Source organism: Mustelus asterias, chromosome 6, assembly GCF_964213995.1.
Source record: "Mustelus asterias chromosome 6, sMusAst1.hap1.1, whole genome shotgun sequence".
NCBI lineage: Eukaryota > Metazoa > Chordata > Chondrichthyes > Carcharhiniformes > Triakidae > Mustelus > Mustelus asterias.
The window spans coordinates 18,052,966-18,073,305 of NC_135806.1; the positions used below are offsets into that span (position 1 = coordinate 18,052,966).

At 43.6% G+C, this 20,340-nt stretch overlaps 1 protein-coding gene across 3 annotated transcripts in view; it reads left to right on the top strand.

The window, feature by feature from the left end:
* Positions 1-20,340, top strand: part of uhrf2 (ubiquitin like with PHD and ring finger domains 2) — a 137,379-nt gene that overhangs the window by 89,287 nt on the left and 27,752 nt on the right. For all 3 annotated transcript variants that reach the window (XM_078214101.1, XM_078214100.1, XM_078214102.1), the window contains 2 exons: positions 17,289-17,398; positions 17,518-17,704. In XM_078214101.1, the coding sequence (XP_078070227.1) occupies positions 17,289-17,398; positions 17,518-17,704 (297 nt within the window). The remainder of the gene's footprint in view (positions 1-17,288; positions 17,399-17,517; positions 17,705-20,340) is intronic.

Sequence of the window (20,340 nt, forward strand, 5' to 3'; positions counted from 1 at the left end):
ACTTTATATACCAAGTTGGCTATTATTTATGTAAGGTGATTGAGTCTGTTGATGTGCATTCAGTTAGAATTAATTTCAAATTGCCAGTAAATTGTGTTTTTTGTTGTGCTGAAAAGTTCCGTATAAAGTTAATTTGCATATGGGAATGAAAGCAGACTCAGTTACTTTAGTCCTAGTCAGGCACTGATAAAGAATCACAAAATACTACAGTGCAGTAGAGGCCCTTCGGCCCATTGAGTCCGCAAAGACGCATGAAAGGACCTGACCTGCCCATCTAATCCCACTTGCCAGCACTTGGCCCATAGCCTTGAATGCTATGGCGTGCCAAGTACTGAAGAAACTGAAAATCTTGGAAACCAAGTTGCATATTTAAGAGTTATTGCAGTTCCTTTATAGTGGTGATCCAGAAACAAAATGCCATTATTTGTGGCTACCTTTGCGAATGTAATGAACTTATGAAGTCATCCCCGCCTGTTTAAAAAATTCTAAGTTAAGAATTTCTATAATGTAATCAGAAAAGGACCTCAAAGGGGCTTGTCACTGACATGTTTCATGAGGACACAATCTAACTGTGTTCGCTACGCTAAAGGAAAGTTGTAAAATATTGATTTGCGATGATTTTCTGATTTGGATCAGTGCCAACAGCCTTTCAAAAATATATCCTACTTACATATGGATAGGTGACATGTGGATGGGTGATTCACTTGCCTGCGAATGAACATCAGCTGAATATGAGGAGAACGTGACCAGTATGTTGCGGGATATTGAGGGAGCTATATGAGCTTCATTTTGGTGACCAGTGGGGTATAGGGTGAAATTTACTGTCCACTCCTGAGGTGTGTTTGGTGGTAGTGGGGCAATTAATTGTGTAGGAAGGTGGTAGACATGAACCCTGCTGCTTTCCCATCTCTGTCCCAATTAAGTTGGGGGCGAGAAGGTTCACAGACAGCTTTTCCACCCCGCCGCCCCATTTGAAGCCCATAATCGGGCAACTTATGCCTACTTTAGGACTCTGTCCCACCAGCGCTGGTATTCAGCCAGCAGCAGACGGGGAACTTGCTATGCGGGAATTCAGGAAAGTAAACCCTGTCAGGATGCTTGGGGCCTTCTGGATGGGGTCCCTGATCAAGGGGCCCAGCATCTGAAATGGGGGGACGGGCGTGCTGAGACCCCTCATGCTCTTGCTACCAACACCCTTCCACTGTGACCCTCTCCTTCCTGCCATCACCTACCTGTGGCCTGAGTCTGCAGGCAGCACCACTGCCTCCCCACTGGCACTGCTAAGCAATGTACAGCTGCTGGCATCATTGGCTGGCAATACCTAGGGAATTTTCATCCCTGGGAGGCCTTCCCAAAAGTAGGTGACCCAAGGCTCTTGCTGGTTGTCCCCCCCCCCCCCCCCCCCGGGTCATCTGCATGTTTACCATGACTAATCCACTTAACCTACACATCTTTGGACAGTGATCCATGATCCATCTACAGATGTTGCCAATCACCCGAGCCTGGGTCTTTCCCAATACTCATTGCATGATGTGGTAAGCTTTGTATCCAAGTTCACAATTGTTCAAATTCCCCCAAATTCTTGCACTTGAGAATAAAGTAACTGAATGGTGTGCTTCAGATGGTTTTGATAAGATCTTATGACTGATGGTGAAAACTCCTGTTTTAGCAGTGTCGCTGAAAATTGTTTCATACTGTTGCGTCTGAAGGTGCTTCACCTGAAACACTCATTGCGACACTTGGGTTCATAAAAATGAGTATGGCACAGGCCTACTTTTGTTTATGCACACTCCAAGCAGGCAGGAAATATTTCTTCAAACCAGGCTCTTGCATCTGAATGCTGTAAACAAATAAATAAGTGGCATTGGAAATTATCGAGTGGAGTGTTTATCCTGCTCAGTGTTCTTTACACCAACAGACTAGAATCCAGAGACCCAGGGTAATGCTCTGGGACCCGGGTTCGAATCCCACCACGGCAGATGGTGAAATTCGAATTCAGTAAAAAATCTGGAATTAAAAGTCAATTGATGACCATAAAAAAGTCATTGTCGATTGTCATAAAAACCCATCTGGTTCACTAATGTCCTTTAGCGAAGGAAATCTGCCGTCCTAACCCGGTCTGGCCTACACATGACTTGAGACCCACAGTAATGTGGTTGACCCTCAAATGCCCTCTGAAATGGAGGGCAGTTAGGGATGGGTAATAAATGCTGGGCCCACCCAGTGATGCCCACATCCCATAAAATTAATAAATAAATAAAAAGAAATAGGAAACAGTTTTGCTGGAATGTGTGTGGTTAACCCTCTGGCATGGCACCATTCATAGAATCCCTACTGTGCAGAAGGAGGCCATTTGGCCCATTGAGTCTGCACCGACCACAATCCACCCAAGCCCTATCCCCATAACCTCACTTATTTACCCTGCTAACACCCTGACACTAAGGGACAATTTAGCATAGCCAATCAACCTAACCCGTACATCTTTGGAATGTAGGAGGAAACCCACGCAGACACGTGGAGAATGTGCAAACTCCACACAGTCGCCCGGGGCCGGAATTGAACCTGGGACCCTGGCATTGTGAGGCAGGAATGCTAACCACTGTGCCACCCTGCTACCCATTGTTGACCAATTATCCAGATTTTCTTTGCAGTTAGAAAGTACTCAGCAGGTTATTATGAAGGTGGTTGCCATGATTGGTAAACATGTTTGGTACTTCAGAGGAAGGATTTTAAGCTGCTGATGCATCTTAGCTGACAGTTGCAACGTTTTGTCCAAGGGTGTTTTAAAGTTTATTTATTAGTGTCACAAGTAGGCTTACAATAACGCTGCAATGAAGTTACTATGAAAATCCTCTAGTTGCCACACTCGGACTCCTGTTCGGGTACACTGAGAGAGAATTTAGCATGGCTAATGTACCTAACCTGCACGTCTTTCGGACTGTGGGAAGAAACCGGAGCACCCGGAGGAAACCCACGCGGACACGGGGGGGAGAACGTGCAGAGTCTGCACAGGCAATCACCCGAGCCTGGAATCGAACCCAGGTCCCTGGCGCTGTGAGGCAGCAATGCTAACCACTGTGCCACCATGCCGCTCTTGAAGTAGCCAGAGTACCAGTTATGGACTCCGAAATACTGCTGGTTGAATGACCCTGTTACAAACCTGACTGTGCTGTGTGATGACCTGTAATAGGGTTCTTGGTGCTTTACGTTTGTTATGTAGTGAACAATGTTAACCTTCCTCAGGGCTATCACCATGACAACTGAAGAATAAAGTAAGCGCTGGTCTAGAATACATTTTCTACTGGCAGGATTTTGTTAAATAAAGGATATATGCTGTCAATCAGTTTTCATAAATTGCACGTCTGTGCTAATTATTTATGTTGAAGCCTGCTTCAATGCACTTACATAAAGTATTAACCACACCATGACTACCATTTAGATGAATAGTATATTTTATTGAAGGAAAGCTCCCAAGAATGCAATCGAAGTTTTTCTCTAATCCACGGATATCCCAAATGGAAGACGTTTTATTATATCGTTTCTTGAATAGAAAGTTTTCCCCCTCAAAAGTAGTTTCCTGCTTCCAATAGGACATTGCGATTTTATGTATTATTATTCAATTCAGTCTGACAAAATTGGAATATGTACTTACGCATTTGGCAGGAAAGGCTGCCCTCTTTCCCTAGTCTGAAGCAGGTTTATCTACAACACGCGACACGAGTGCACATAAACAAGAGTCATGCGATCGCAGTTACTCAGGGCTACATCACAGTCAATCTTACACATGTACAGTTAAGGCGCAGTTGGATCAATGACCTATCTGATGCCGTGGATAGAAAGAGTGTGGGAATGAACTGTTGGCCTGATCCTCCAGCTCGGCCTAGCCTAATTGTTGGAACACACTTCTGTGCTACCAGTGGCTGTGACTTATGTTGGCCACTGACCACACGGAATTGGCTGTGATGAGATGGGGATACATTCTGGTTTGGTTCCTGGTCCGTGAAGCAATCTTAGCTGGAGTGCACCACAATCTGTCTCCGTTTCTCTGGGCTAGGATTCATGTATTTCATTGCCACCCATGATGCCTATTGGAAGTGTGCATGTATTGGGCGTTGGTTGAGACAAAGATTGAGCTTGACTGAAATGCTCATTAAGCGAAACGTCATATCCTTCTAGATTGCATTAGTGAGCCACGCCAGCTCATCAATCAACAAGTGTTCTGGAGCACTGAGGATCAGCCGGGTTTAGATATTATATTGGCATATCTGTCACACACTGCTGACTTGGCTCTGAATTTCAGTAGGTAATTAAGTCGTCTTAGAGTTGTAAAATCCAAGCAGCCTGCTCCTCCTTACTCCCTGTGCACCCTCCCCCTGCCCACAGGAGGATAGTATAAGTAGCTGACAGCTGTCAAATGTGGGTTTGAAGTTTAAGCCCTTGCTGGATAATGGCAGGTACCTTGAGCTCCTAATGAGTAGAGTTGCGAGCAGCACAGCTGATGATGAGTTTGTATAGGTCGATTCCCACAATCATCCTGGCCACTGCATGGACATATATCACAAACCATTAAATAAACCATTAAATTCCACCATTTGAGGTGCAACTGCATCTCTGGAATCTAGTCACGATGGTAATAAGCAATTGTTGGGCTATCCACCCTCCAGATACAAAAGATATGGGATGGCACGGTGGCACAGTGGTTAGCATTGCTGCCTCACAGCGCCAGGGACGTGGGTTCAATTCCAACCTTGGGTCACTGTCTGTGTGGAGTTTGCACATTCTCCCCGTGTTTGCGTGGGTTTCCTCCGGGTGCTCCTGTTTCCTCCCACATTCCAAAGATGTGCAGGTTAGGTTGATTGGCCATGCTAAATTGCCCCTTAGTGTCAGGGTGTTAGCAGGGTAAATAAGTGAGGTTATGGGGATAGGGCCCGGGTGGGATTGTGGTTGGTGCAGACTCCTGCACTGTAGAGATTCTATGATACAAGTCTGAGGTCACATACCAACCGACTCAAGAACAGCTTCTTCCCTGCTGCCATCAGACCTTTGAATGGACCTACCTCACATTAAGTTGATCTTTCTCTACACCCTGGCTATGACCAACACTACATTCTGCACCCTCTCCTTTCTTTCTCAATGAACAGTATGCTTTGAATAGCATGCAAGAAACAATACTTTTCACTATACTTTTCACTGTGACAATAAATCAAATCAAAAAGATAAAATCTTTGACTGAAATCATTGTTTCCTCATCACCCACATGATAGTGTAACTGAATTGAGACAGCCATCTTGACCTAATCATCCAATATCACATACTCAGGCATACTAACTGCTTCATCTGAGTTCAATGAGGAACACCAGCAATCTGATGACCTCCCTGTTTTTGTTGCCACAAAACCATCTCACAATTTGGTCTTGAATTCAGCACATGAGCCAGAGCAAGTCTTTCTGTTGCACGCTTAGGAGTTCTGTACCATGCATGGAAACTATTTGGATGCATGTCTTGTTAATCTCAAATTTAACTGACTTTGGGGCTTTACACCATTTGAAGAAAGATGAAAGTGCATAGTCCCAGGGTGGGATTTTCCGACTGCGCTTGCCCCAAGACCAGAAAATCCCATCCAAGGTCAATGGACCGTTGCATGGTCAATGTCCCACCCGCTGCAGTTCCCATGGCGGGTGGGACGGGAAAATTCTGCCCCTAGAGTTAGTATGCCAGTGCAGCAAGTAATCAGCATAGCTAATAGAATGTGCTGTTTATTGCAAGGGGAATTGGAATACAAGAGTAGGGAGGGTATACTTCAGTTATCCAGGGCATTGGTGAAATTGCATCTGGTGTTACTGTTTACAGTACTTATTTAAGGAAAGACGTAAATGCATTGAAAGCAGTTCAGAGAACATTTACCAGATTAATACCTGGAATGGGTGGATTGTCTTATGAGTAAAAGCTGATCAGGCTAGGCTTGTATCCACTGGAATTTGGAAGAGTAAGAGGCAACTTGATTGAAACATAAGGTGGAGGTGCCGGCATTGGACTGGTGTGGGCACAGTAAGAAGTCTTACAACACCAGGTTAAAGGTCAGCCTTTGAGTCAGTTTGAAGAATGGTCACTGCTTTCTTTTGCCGTTTTCACTTTCTGGGCATATGATGATTTTAAAGCTCTATTTGTTACTTAAAATATTTTAACAGTGCTTCCCTTGATTTCATAAGTTTTAGAACTGCTCATTTGTCTTGAGAAAATAATTAACATAATTACTAGATTCTTGTGAAAAGATTCTGCTTAAACCGAATATTTCTCTTGACATTACTACTGACATTGCAGCATGGTGGCACAGTGGTTAGCACTGCTGCCTCACAGCGCCAGGGACCTGGGTTCGATTCCCGGCTTGGGTCACTGTCTGTGCGGAGTCTGCATGTTCTCCCTGTGTTTGCGTGGGTTTCCTCCGGGTGCTCCGGTTTCCTCCCACAATGTGAAAGACATGCTGGTTAGGTGCATTGGCCATGCTAAATTCTCCCTCAGTGTACCCGGACAGGTGCCGGAGTGTGGGGACTCGGGGATTTTCACTAACTTAATTGCAGTGTTAACGTAAGCCTACTTGTGACACTAATAAATAAACTTCAACTTTGTAAAAAACTTTAAACTTAAAAAATTTATCTGTGTTAACATCCGTTGTCTTCCAGCTTGTTCTGACATAGCCAAGATGTATTTGAAGTGTAACCATGGCTTTTAAACCTCCTGATTTTCTGCTGGTGATCTCAGATTCAGTTAACTGTTTTCTTTTACACTTTTTTGTTCCATCTTTTATTACATATCTCCAAATTTATTTCTATTCTAATAACAGTATGGATTCTAAATATAGCATACAAATGTGTTAAACAAAGGCTTCTGATCTCCTGGGTTTTGTGTAAATAATTCTGATTCAAGTTACCGAACGAAAGAAGATAAAGATGTAAGTTTTTCAAGTTGAAAAGAGGCATGTGTAATCAGGAAAATGTTGATCGAATCCCTCAAAACAACTTTCAAAACACGTACAACGCTTCAAATAAACGTTGACAGCATTCTTCACAGTGCGTAAAGCTAAATTAAGAACAGGAATTGACCTTTCAGTCCCTTGAGCCAGTTCTGTCATTTTGTTAGATCACGACTGAAAAATTAGCTGGCAGTTAGAATCCGACAGTTCAGAAGGAGGCCATTCGGCCCATCAAGTCTGCACCGACCACAATCCCACCCAGGACCCATCCCCATAACCCCATGCATTTACCCTAGCTAGTCCCCCTGACACTAAGGGGCAGTTTAGCATGGCCAATCCACCTAACCCGCACATCTTTGGACTGTGGGAGGAAACCAGAGCATCCGGAGGAAACTACGCCGACAAGGGGAGAATGTACAAACTCCACACAAACTGTGACCCAAGTCAGGAATCGAACCCGGGTCCCTGGCGCTGTGAGACAACAGCGCTAACCATTGTGCCACCGCGCCGTCCTAATGAAAAAGAAATTGTCGGAGGCCTACCATTCTACTCACCAGTGTTAAACCTATCACAAAGACAATGATCTAGTGTTTAGTGAAACCTATGTTAAAAACAAAGGCAAGAGCCTTTTCTTGCAACTTTTGGCAAGTGCAGCTCAGTGACTAATCGGTCCTGACCAATGAATTCTGATACTTTCAAGCTAGTTGCGTAGGTTGTAAACAGATAGCAAGCGAACAGAGTAGTACAGTTTGTTGGCACATTGTTCTTTTGTGTCTGACACTTTAGTTTGACTGATGGGCTGAAAGATAGTAAGGGACTTGACATGAAATAGAGAAGGGGTAAGGAGCACAAAAGTATGCACAAATCTGTCCATACCTGGGACTTAACCAGAAATTTGACTGGTGGGAAGTAGAAACTACTTACCCTGGTTTAATCAACGTGCTCCTCTGAGGTCGTAGTTAACACATGTAAGAGCGCATTGACAATTTTGTTAAAAGTAGCAAACTGGGCCAATCTTTTCCCATTGTTAGGGAAGAGGAAAGGAGGGTGTATTCTACATTCACTGAACTAGCCCTCCCTAGCACTGATACCGTTTCATCTTTATGAACACAAACATTCAAAAGTGAACAAATATATAACAAAAACAAAACTGCAAACAAATGTGTATCTCCTAAGGAAGTATTTTTCTTCAGTTTAACAACTTGCTTGACAACTCTGGTGAATGCAGGGCGGCATCAGCGTGAACATGTGTCTTACCATTAAAATTAATTATACAATTAAACACTTCTGTCATGCTGTAATACATGTAGAGATGAAGATATGAATGAAAAGTACAAGTGACATGATAATCTTGGATCAATTATTCCACTCAACATGTGGTTAAAATTGATATTAGTGTGCTTTGTGTCGAAACTGGTATCAGGAAGCTAATTACATGATGACGTAATGTTATAATCAGTGTGTTAAAGTGCCCTATTATTCATGTGAAATTCCATGTTCCAGTACTACGCGCAATTATAGCAGCAAACCCTTTAAAGAAAAAATAATTTTAATTTCAATCTTCACACTCATTTCTGTGGGAGAGGAAAGTACCCAAAGATGCTGCCCCTTTAAGAAATTGGGGAGGGGGTGGCATAGTGGTTTTGTCACTCGAACAGTAATCTAGAATCCTAGGGAAATGTTCTGGGGACCCAGGTTTGAAACCCACCGCAGCAAATGGTGAAATTTTAATTCAATAGTAAAAATCTAGAATTAAAAGTCCAAAGCTGACCATGAAACCATTGTTGATTGTTGGGAAAACCCCATCTGGTTCACTAATGCCCTTTAGGGAAGGAAATCTGCCATCCTTACCTGTTCTAACCTACATGCGACTCCACCATAGCAGTGTGATTGACTTTCAAATGGCCTAGCCAGCCACTTAGTTCAAGGGAAATTAGGGATGGGCAATCGCTGGCCCAGCCAGCGACACCCACATGCCCTGAACATTTTTTTAAAAGTCCACTATATGAGGATCTCCTCCCCTCACTCCCACCTCACCTTTGCCCTGTTGTATATAAAGAAATCCTCTGGACCCCTCCAGTTCTTCTGTTACTCCAAACCTCTGTTATAGTCTACCTCATAAGAAGGTGTGCAATCTCTCGTTATCTTTCATGGCAAAAAACATTCCAGTTCAGAACTATTTCCCACTATCCAGGCCAGCAAGAGCGTGGTTGTTTTGGAGGCTTCTTTATTGCTACAACAATAAAAGGCTGACAGAGTTTATAAAGTTATTTAAGATAGAAGTTGTAGGTGGGCTGGGTAAGATGATTGATAAACTAATCAGAGTTGCAGAGGATTAATATCTGGTCTAGATAGTTTGCATCCCTGTGTTAAAAGAAGTTGGGAAAGAGACAGCAGAGCACCAGTGCAAATTTTAAAATTCATTTACAGGATTGTGGGCATCACTGGCTGTCAGCATTTATTGTCCATCCCTAATTGCACTTGAGAAATGTGATGGTGATCTGCCTTAAACTGCTGCGGTCCCTGTGGTGTAGGTACACACACGGTGCTGTTTGGGAGGAAGGATGTTGACCCAGGATATATATACAAAAATCATTAGAAAAGGAAATAATGACAGAGGATTGGCAGACAGCTAATTTGATTCCTGCATTTTGAAAAACAAGATGAAACGCGTCCTGGGAACTATAGACCAGTTAGCTTCATGCTAGGACAGAAAATGGTATCCTTACTCAAAGACACATTGGGAAACCATAAAAAAACTGGAAATATAAAAAAGTTGTTATCATAGATATTGTTATCATAGGTTTTAAAAGGGAAGGCTTTGCTTGTCCACCCTTATTGAATACGTTGAAGAAGTAACAAAAGGGTAAATAAAGGTAATGAAGTGGATGTAACATACTTAGATTTCACAAAAAGCCTTAGATAAGGTCCTGCATTATAGCGTCATGACAGAAATCAGAACATGTGGAGTCAGGGGACAACAGTAACAGAATAGATATCAAGATAGCTACAAATCAAAACTCAAGCATGGGTTAAAGGTACTTACTCAAATTCACAAATGGTGGGAAGCGGGGATCCACAAGATCAGTGTTCATATTTACATAGGCAATTTGAACTGTTGAATTGGAAATACAGGCTGTGATTCTCCCAAAAGTGCTGAATTGGCAGGAAAACTGTTCTAAATCCCGACTGTTTTCTCAGTTCAGTTTCTAACCCGAATCTCCGTACTCTGTGCACTGCAGAGATACAATAAGAAGTCTCACAACACCAGGTTAAAGTTCAACAGGTTTATTTAGTAGCACAAGCTTTCGGAGTGTCACTCCCACAGAGGTCCCAGTCGTGAATATCATTAAAAATCCAAGGGAGTGGGGCCTATTCGCACTGGAGTATGACAGTTCTGGAACTCTGTCTGCGCATGCGCAGTGGTCCCGATCTGTCAAGATTCCCCATTTGCTAGCCAGCCCGGGACCACCGCAGTGCTGCCCGTCCAGCACCCCCCATGGCCTGGTCGCGGCCCCCGCAGCAATTCCCGGGCCAGCCCTGACCCCCCCCCCCCCCCCCCCCCCCCCCCCCCCGCCCTGGCAGATTCCCACCCATCCAAGGTCAGACGCCTCCCTGGGAGGCAGGCACCCCCCCCCCCCCTTCCCCACCCACCTCCCTGCCCCACCCCAATCACTGCCCTCCCTCCATCCCAGACCAATCCTGTCTGCAGAATGGCAATGGGACCTCCCACCGATTGTCCCAGGCCCTGCCCACAATAGGCCCCACCCTTTTGGCACTGCCCGATGCCTTGTGCGCAGGGCCAAGGTGCCCTCTGGGCATGGGCACTTTGCCCCTTGGGCAGTGTCGTTGCGCCCATGCCCAGGAGGCACCACCCCTGACCTCCTGGGGGGCCCTGATTGCTCCCCTTCATTCTAGCGAGGTCTCCCGCTAGTTCCCCGAATGTGGGGAGCTAGTCTGAATCCCACCAGAATGAAGTACTCCTGGTGGGGTGGGAGATTTGATTGGGATCTGAAAGTTCCCGATAATGATCTGCTAAACATATTTAAAATACATTTTTAAAAGATTCAAATTACTTACCTGCCTTCCCGCCGGTTTCCAGTGTGGTCTGACCGGCGACTGTTCGCCGGCTCTGGGAGATGCGCATGCATTCCCGACGCATGCGCAAATCCCGGTGCAAGACCGGCGACGCGCACCTTGCCAGAAAAGGTGTGGGTTACGATTGGAGAATCGCGGCCACAATTTCTAAATTTGCAGTCAATCTCACATTGGGAGTGTAGTTAATACAAAGAAGGGCTGTGACAAAATACGGAAAGATATTAATAAACTTGCAGATTGTAGGTAAGTGTGAGGGAATACATTTGGAAGGAAGAATAAGGAAGCCATATACCCCTTGCAAAGTAAGTGTCCAAATGGTGTAAAGGAAGAGCAAAATCTGGGGGTACAGAGACATAGATCACGAAAAGTAGCAATGCCCTTTAAAAACTATACAAAACACTGGTGTTCATTTCCAGAGAAGTCGCATTGAAAAGCAGAGATGTAATGTAAAACTTTTATAGAACCATTTAGACCAAACCTGGATTCCTGTGAACAGTTCTGCTTTCTATAAAAGGATATAGAGGCCCTGTAAAAGATGAAAGATAGAAAACTAACTGGGCTGATGCTTGAACTGAGAGATTATCCTCTTGTTAAAAGAACAATATGGGGCTCTTCATTGGAAAAATGACTGAGGGGTGACCTATCAGAGGTCCTCAAGATTATGAAAGGGTTTGATGGGGTAGATGTAGAGATGTTCCATTTGTGGCTGAAACCAAAACCAGCAGCTATAAATATATAGTAGTCAATATATCCACAAGGGAGTTCAGTAGAAACCTCTTTACCCAGAGAGTGGTTAAAATGTGGAACTTGCTACCACAACCATGCTTGAGGCAAATAACAGAGGCGTCCAAGGGAAAGCTGGATAAACACCTGGTGTAGATTGGAATGAAAGGATATTTTAATGGAGATTGATGAAGGCTGGGGTAGGAGGAGGCTCAGATGGAGCATAAACATCCGCCTGTTGAGCTGAATGGCCTGTCTCTGTGTTTGTAAAATACTTATTATGCTATGCGCGATATATTTTATGCAATTTAACCAGTGGCATTATAGGAAAAAGTCTAATTCTGGTCAAACGTGCCTTGGTTATCGGCCAATTTCGGATGTTAGATATTGGGACTAAAGGGCCTAGATTCTTTGTTTCTATCGCCCTCCATCATCACATGAATTCCGAAACTTATTAACCCAGAACCAAGACTGAAATGTAGTTTACCAGCCAAAACTACCCGCACAGGATGCAAGTAGCCAGGTTTGAACCATTAAGCACAGGTCGGTGCACCAGATCAATTCTTTTGAAGTAACAATGGGTATAAAATGGATTATTTTGTCATTTACTAGGAACTAACATTGCCAGACCAGTTGATTCCTGATGCATGCTGAGGTGTCCATTCAGTCGTATGTTAAGCTGCACGTTTCTTCAGAGCATTTAAATATATAATGATTTATTAGCTTTCGCTTGGTGGTAGTGCTCTTGTGTCGGAATAAGAAGGTTCTGGGTTTGAATCCTTCTCCCAACACGTGAGCACATAATACAGGCAGCTGTTTTGAGTCCTGAAGAAGAGTACTATTTGACTTGAAACATTAACTCCATTCTTCTCTCCACAGATGCTGCCAGGCATGCTGGCATTTCCAGCATTTAGTTTTTTTAAATTTCAGATTTCCAGCATCTGCAGTACTTTATTTTTATTCTGACATTTCAGAATTTTCACTTTTTGGTGAGATTTTTATCCAAAACCTTGTTTGTCCCCTCAGATGAATGTAAAAGATTCATGGCACTGTTCCACTTTTCTTTGGTGTCCTGGCAAACATTTATTCCTCGTGCAGCAGCCTGTAACAAATTATCTGATAATTTATTCCATTGCTGTTGATTTTGCAAATTGGCAGCTGAGCTTCACTGCAAAATGACCACAAAGTGCTTTGGAACATGTTGAGGTCCTAAAAGCTAACTTTACAATTGCCTGTCTGCTCTTTTCCTCGTTGAATTTGGAAGCTTAGAATGTGAATGGCTAAGTCTGCTCACTACTTACAAACTACAGCACATGTGTTTGGTGTGTGTGCTTAGGGGAGCTTCAATGTTATTCAACCGTCCACTCTGCTGCTGAAGCAGGCAGATTCATCAGATGATGTTCCATTCTTCACAAACTGGGACAAAAATAGAAAATGCTGGAAAATCTCAGCAGGTCTGACAGCATCTGTGGAGATGCGCTCAATCGTTCGAGCTCGCTTGCCTTTATTGCCTCACCGGGAGAGGTTCTCTCCGGCGATGAAAACACTTGTTCCCCATGAACAAGGAACAGTTGTGTTGGCCTCGCCGGTGGAACCGGAGGCCATTGAGGACCCCTAGGGAGGCAGAGAACAAGGCGGCGGTGCCCCTTGGGCAGTGCCAGCCTGGCACCTGGGCAATGCCCACCTGGCATTGCCAGTGGCGGGGCCAATACAGGGCTGGGTCAATACAGGGCTGGGCCATTGGGGGCTGGGCAGTGCCAAGGCGGGACCAGTGGGGGTTGACCAGGGGGTGGGGCCTACAGGGGCAGGCCAATGGCAGGGAAGGGGCCTGCGATCGGCCTGGGCGGCGGGGCCGGTCTCAGTGACCTGGACAAGAGAGGGAAAACAAAATCAGTTTATCTTGTTGAATGCCATCCAGCCACTTGGCATATATCTGGGCAAAACTTGATTTAGCGGTGGCCTCTGCCAAGAACAGCGACCCAGGCTTCTGTGTGAAGAATGGCTCAACTGTTTAGATGAAGTTTTGAAGAGCTTCTAGAATTGATGGAAATGTTATCAAAATGCAATCTATATCTTTAGCTAAGGAGTGGGAAAGGGTGGCAAACATTGGGAAGAAAGAAGAGTTTAGATTACAAATAGCAGTTGTGTTGGTGACAAGAATGCCATGGGATATTTGTTACAGTTCTTCTAGCTTGAATTACAGTGTGTTGTAACCCAAGACACAAAAGTATTGCCGGATTGAAATGATAATACAGAACACTCAGGACTACATAAAGAACAATCCACAGTAAATTAAGTATTGAAAGTTGCAATAGATATTGGAGAAATAAAGCCCACATTTAGGATTTCTTACAAATTTCATAAATTTGCAGCACAGATGGATGCTGTTTGACCCATTGAACCATTGCTGGTAATCTTAAAGAACAGTCCATGCTGTTTTAATTTTTCTTTTCAAATATTTAACTATTTCCTTTTTAAAACCAGTCATTATGGATTCTGTTTCCAATGTTATTGCAGAACTCCCTTTTCCGAGGCAGCGGTAAGTGTAGGCAGTGTCAGGTGGCTGGGAGGCTGGTTTGAGTGAAGGACTGGGCTTCGTTCACGACTTTTGTAATTTCTTGCGGTCTTACTGGATGGCATTCTCAGGAGGCATGTGCCTCAAGAGCAGAAATTCCTGCATGAGCTCAACAGTCCTCTAAATGATCCACTGAATTTTCTGTCTCACCCGCTTTGATTCCCACGGCTGGTGAGATGGGATAATTTCAGCCAATGAGTCTCTAATGTTTCATTGAAGGTTTGAAGTATCTCTAATTACGATGGGTATAGAGAGATATGGGCCAAACGCAGGCAATTGGGATTAGCTTGGGGGTTTTGAAAAAGAAAGGGCGGCATGGACAAGTTGGGCCGAAGGGCCTGTTTCCATGCTGTAAACCTCTATGACTCTATGTCTTTATCAACAAGCCTCCTGTGTTGCACTTTACCAAAACCATGGCTGGAATTTTACCGCCCCGCCCGCCACGGGAATCTGCGCAGGCAAGGGTCAGACAATGGGAAGGTCCGTTGACCTCGGGTGGGATTTTAGGGTTTCGGGATGAGCGAGGCTATAAAATGTCTTTCTGTCTGGTTAATAATACCATCCTGTATTAGGGTCTGGAAAACCTTGCCTACATTAGGTTGTCTGGTCTGCAGTTATTTGAATTATCCTTTATTCTCCTTTGAGAACAAGGGAGTTACATTGGCAATGCTCCAATTCTTTCATGTCCAAGGTTATTTCAGACATTATAGTAAGAACCTCTTATAATGTGTACCTCTTGTTAAATGATGCCTTAGCTTAAACATGAGTAGGAGGGTTGGGGTTGGAGTCTTTTATCATCAAGACTAGGGTGATGACATTTGCTAAATAGCCCAGTGCACAATCTTTCCCCTGTTCATAAGTCTGATTCCACAACCATCTCAAGGACAATTCAGGATGGCCAACAGATGCTGACCTTGCCAGTGACATTTGGATCCCATAAAACAAATTAAATAACACAAGTTTTTTTAGTGGTGGGAGCTGGGATATGGCTGTACCGCATGAAGAAATAATTTGGTGAGGCTTTAGGGCTTGTGTTATGGCAGCTGTAAGTCAGTAAGTTGCATTAAGTTTTTCAGCAATGTCATGTTTAATATAAGATTGCAGAATCATACAATTACTGCCATTTAACCTACAGTCAATTACTGGGGAAAAAATACTAATCTGCATTGTATTGCATTTGGGGCAACGACTGTGATTTTAAATTGAACACCCACTACCGTTTTCCATTGTTCTCGAGTGCCACGTTGATAAATGCATTATTTTTGTTTGTGTACGTTGTGCTTAACAGCTGCGCACTGCTTGATCCTGTATCAGTCACCATTATTAATGTGTGTGATTTTGTTACATGGAGTGCCTCCACTTCACAGACTTGTTTTGTAATCTAGCAGAAAAGATTAACATGATGTTACAGTGATTGCCCTGGAGAGTAGCGTTATCCTTCAGAGACTCCTTCTGACCTCTTTCCGCAAATATAATTTTAATGTAAGATTAATCAAAACTACTAATCCAATATCTGGAGAATTTTTTAGTGCATGGGGTTGTATCAAGAGCTAAAATATTGACAGAATGGAGAAGCCAATGATTCTGGGTTACTTGATATTTATGGCAGGATTGGTTTCCAATTGTTTCCCATATAATTATAGCCATTTGTCGCTGTCATAATGTATTGACGCACCCAAGCATATAGAGTGAGTGTATTCACTGTTCGCTTATAGTAAATACTATCCATTGATGGTCATCTCCAACCTTAACTATGAAAGCTGCATCGACCACGGTGTTACCGCAAGTACATGGGAACTTAATACCAACTTCTGAAAGGGATCATTGTGATCGTGTTAGAATTGTGTCCAAGTGATTACTTTCATTTTAAAGATTTTGGTCAAGAGTGAAAATCTAATTGTGAATTTTAATGCAAATAAATTTAACATAGAAAAATTAAATTATGAAGTATTTTGTTTATATTCTGATTAATGGCACATCTGAAGAAGGATTATAATTAACAGATTTATTGGTAGCTCCATGCTGGAGCTGCATGTTCTGTGAGCTTTGAGGCATTTGACAGTGCAGGAGCTGGGAGGGGAGCATCTCGATGAACAAAAGAAAAGGAAGTTGCAACTTAGCAAGAAAAGGGAAATCTCACACTGTGATATAGCGGCAGTAATAAGTTGTGAAAGATGCCCTTTCATTGTGATCTGAAACTGTTATCAACAGTGAAGTTGTACTGAAACACTGAGTTTAATCTGCAATAAAAATCTGTATTGCCCATTTGTTACTCAATATGACAGCATTTTGAATCCCATCAACTGGATAAAGCTTATTCAACTTTTTATCAATCCGCAAGATTTAAGCAGAATCTGGTTTGAGAGATTTACTGAGCTCTTACAGGATTTATACAGTCATGTACCTTCAACATATCCTGAAAAACTGCATGCTGGTAAATTCAGAATTTCCTCCGACCTCTGGGTACCTTGTATATGTCTCTCCAGAGCAGCTTTCATTAAGTTGGCATGATGAGTTTATTCTTTTGCGCTTGAACACTGCCTGCATTGATAACATCACTAATTGCAGTGTCAGGGAGGAACCCATTCTTAAAATTGCTGAACTTCACATTGGAACAATTGCTTGGCAACATCAATGTGCAAGTACCTAATGTGGATTTACGCATGTGGGGCAAGTTTTATTCATGAATAGTTTTGCAAATTAACATTCTTTAACTTCCATCTTTACCATCATCATCAGACTGATGGAATGTTTGCAACAGAGATAATTGCAAAGAGATGCATTGAGCATACATATGAAATCTGTTCCCTTTTAGACCATGTCAGAGGGCTTCACTAGAAGTCCTTTGTGAATTTTGAATGTATGGCTAATCGCTCAGTACTGCACAGGTAAACTTACGGCTTTTTTTTCCCTCTCCCACAGTGGCCCACTAGACATGATAGGTGACTGCAAGGTGCCATTTTTGGATGAAATCTACAAGATTGAAGGACCTGGAGCCGATCCAATAACACTAGCTGACGGACAGTTTAAAAGTATGAGGCTATTGATATGCTGGAAATTACACAACATTCAGTCACCCTGTGGATACTGTTTGATTCAAGAAATTGTTTTGTTTCCATTTCCCCTCTTCCCCTCCCCTCCCCATCTCCAGGGAAGAGTGGCCCTGAATGTAAATACTGCAAGGCAGATCCCGATAAGGAATGCAGATTTTGCGCCTGTCGATTATGTGGTGGGAAGCAGGACCCAGATATGCAGCTGTTGTGTGACGAGTGTAATATGGCATATCACATATACTGCCTGAATCCACCCCTCAGCAAGATACCAGATGATGAGGACTGGTAAATGTTTCTGATTTATTTGGGACTAATGAACAGGAGAATCTTTTTGACTCATTTGTTATTGGTGGTGATGATTCAGGTCTTGCTCTGAATTTAGCTATTTGCCAATTGTAAAAGATATAATTCAGCCCCTCATAAAATACAGGCCGGAATTTTACCGGCACGCCCACCCCGGTTCTGAGGCTCTCAGAACAGAATTCTCCATTGCCCTCAGGTGGGACTTCATGAGCCTCGCCCGAGCGATTGTCATAAAATCCCGGCCACAGAGTCTCAACAGAGCAGCCTTTTCAGTAATGCAAGTGAATTATAGTTACAACTTTAACGACAGCATATTGGCACAGTGGTTAGCACTGCTGCTTCACAGCGCCAGTGACCCAGGTTCAATTCCTAACCTCAGGTACTAGCTGTGTGGAGTTTGCATGTTCTCTCCATGTCTGTGTGGGTTTCCCCCGGGTTCTCAGGTTTCCTCCCACGGTCCAAAGATGTGTAGGTTAGGTTGATTGGCCGTGCTAAATTGCCCCTTAGGGGGATTAGCAAGATAAATAAGTGGGGTTGCGGGTGAGATGGTTATCGGTGTAGGCTCGATGGGCTGAATGGCCTCCATCTGCACAGTAGGATTTCTGTGATTCTATGAACTAGCGTTTATACCGTTAGTATGCATAAAGAGAGATTTTAAAGTGACTTATCAAGGTGTAGTGAGAAACAGGAAGGTGGAGATACAGAGATGAAATAAAATAGATTTCTGAACACATGGAAATAAAGACTGAAAGCTGAAATGATAGATGAAGCAGAAAGAGGGGGGCACACTGTAAACAAATGTTGGAAGAGGGCAGTGCAGGAACTGCCATGTGGAGTCGGAGGAACATAGAACATAGAACAGTACAGCACAGAACAGGCCCTTCGGCCCACAATGTTGTGCCGAGCTTTATCTGAAAGCAAGATCAAACTATCCCACTCCCTATCATCCTGGTGTGCTCCATGTGCCTATCCAATAATCGCTTGAATGTTCCTAAAGTGTCTGATACACTATCACTGCAGGCAGTCCATTCCACACCCCAACCACTCTCTGAGTAAAGAACCTACCTCGGACATCCTTCCTATATCTCCCACCATTAACCCTATAGTTATGCCCCCTTGTAATAGCTCCACCCACCCAAGGAAATAGTCTTTGAACGTTCACTCTATCTATCCCCTTCATCATTTTATAAATCTCTATTAAGTCTCCCCTCAACCTCCTCCGCTCCAGAGAGAACAGCCCTAGCTCTGTCAACCTTTCCTCATAAGACCTACCCTCCAGACCAGGCAGCACCCTGGTAAATCTCCTTTGCACTCTTTTCAGCGCTTCCACATCCTTCTTATAGTGAGGTGACCAGAACTGCACACAATATTCCAAATGTGGTCTCACCAAGGTCCTGTACAGTTGCAGCATAACCCCACGGCTCTTAAACTCCAACCCCCTGTTAATAAAAGCTAACACACTATAGGCCTTCTTCACAGCTCTATCCACTTGAGTGGCAACCTTCAGAGATCTGTGGATATGGACCCCAAGATCTCTCTGTTCCTCCACAGTCTTCAGAACCCTAACTTTGACCCTGTAATCCACATTTAAATTTGTCCTACCAAAATGAACCACCTCACATTTATCAGGGTTGAACTCCATCTGCCATTTTTCAGCCCAGCTTTGCATCCTATCTATGTCTCTTTGCAGTCTACAACAGCCCTCCACCTCATCCACTACTCCACCAATCTTGGTGTCATCAGCAAATTTACTGATCCACCCTTCAGCCCCTTCCTCTTAAGTCATTAATAAAAATCACAAAGAGCAGAGGACCAAGCACTGACCCCTGTGGCACTCCGCTAGCAACCTGCCTCCAGTCCGAAAATTTTCCATCCACCACCACCCTTTGTCTTCGATCAGATAGCCAGTTACCTATCCAATCGGCCAACTTTCCCTCTATCCCACACAAGTCGTTCATTTTGGAAGGGAGAACAAAAGAAAAGCGTATTATTTAAATGGAGAAAAACTGCAGTAAGTCATGAGACAAAGTACCTTGGTGGTACTTGAGCACGAAGCACAGACTCTGGCACATAGGTGCAGCAGGTAATCAGGAAATCTACTGGAATGTTGGCCCTTATTTCAGTGGTGTTGGAGTACGAGTAGGGAAGTCGTGTTTCAAGTGTGCAAGTGATGGTGAGACCACATCTGGAGTACTGTGAACATTTTTGGGAGTTTACAAAGGTAGCATAAACTGCGCAGAAATGAATGATCGAGGATTTTGAAATGGCCGTGTTCAGGAGGATGGAAAGCCAGTGGGTGCTGGGTGGATCATTATTTGCTTCACCTCCTGTTTCCTTATCTATATCTATGATTCTTGTGATGCAACCTGCCAATTGGAAAACTTTAAATTTCTGACTCCAGTGGTCTTCAGTTAACAATGAATGTACAGCTGCCTTTGTCAGGCTGGTTCTGGGCTCTGAGCTCTACGTTAGAGCCACCAATCACCTCCTTCTGGCTGAACTCAATCTTGTCTTTGTTTTTCCAGCATTTCCTGTTTTTCACTTCTAACCTGTAACTGCAGGATTTTCTAATTTTTCTAATCTCAATTTTCTTGCCTTTGTTCTTGTGAGTGTCCCCC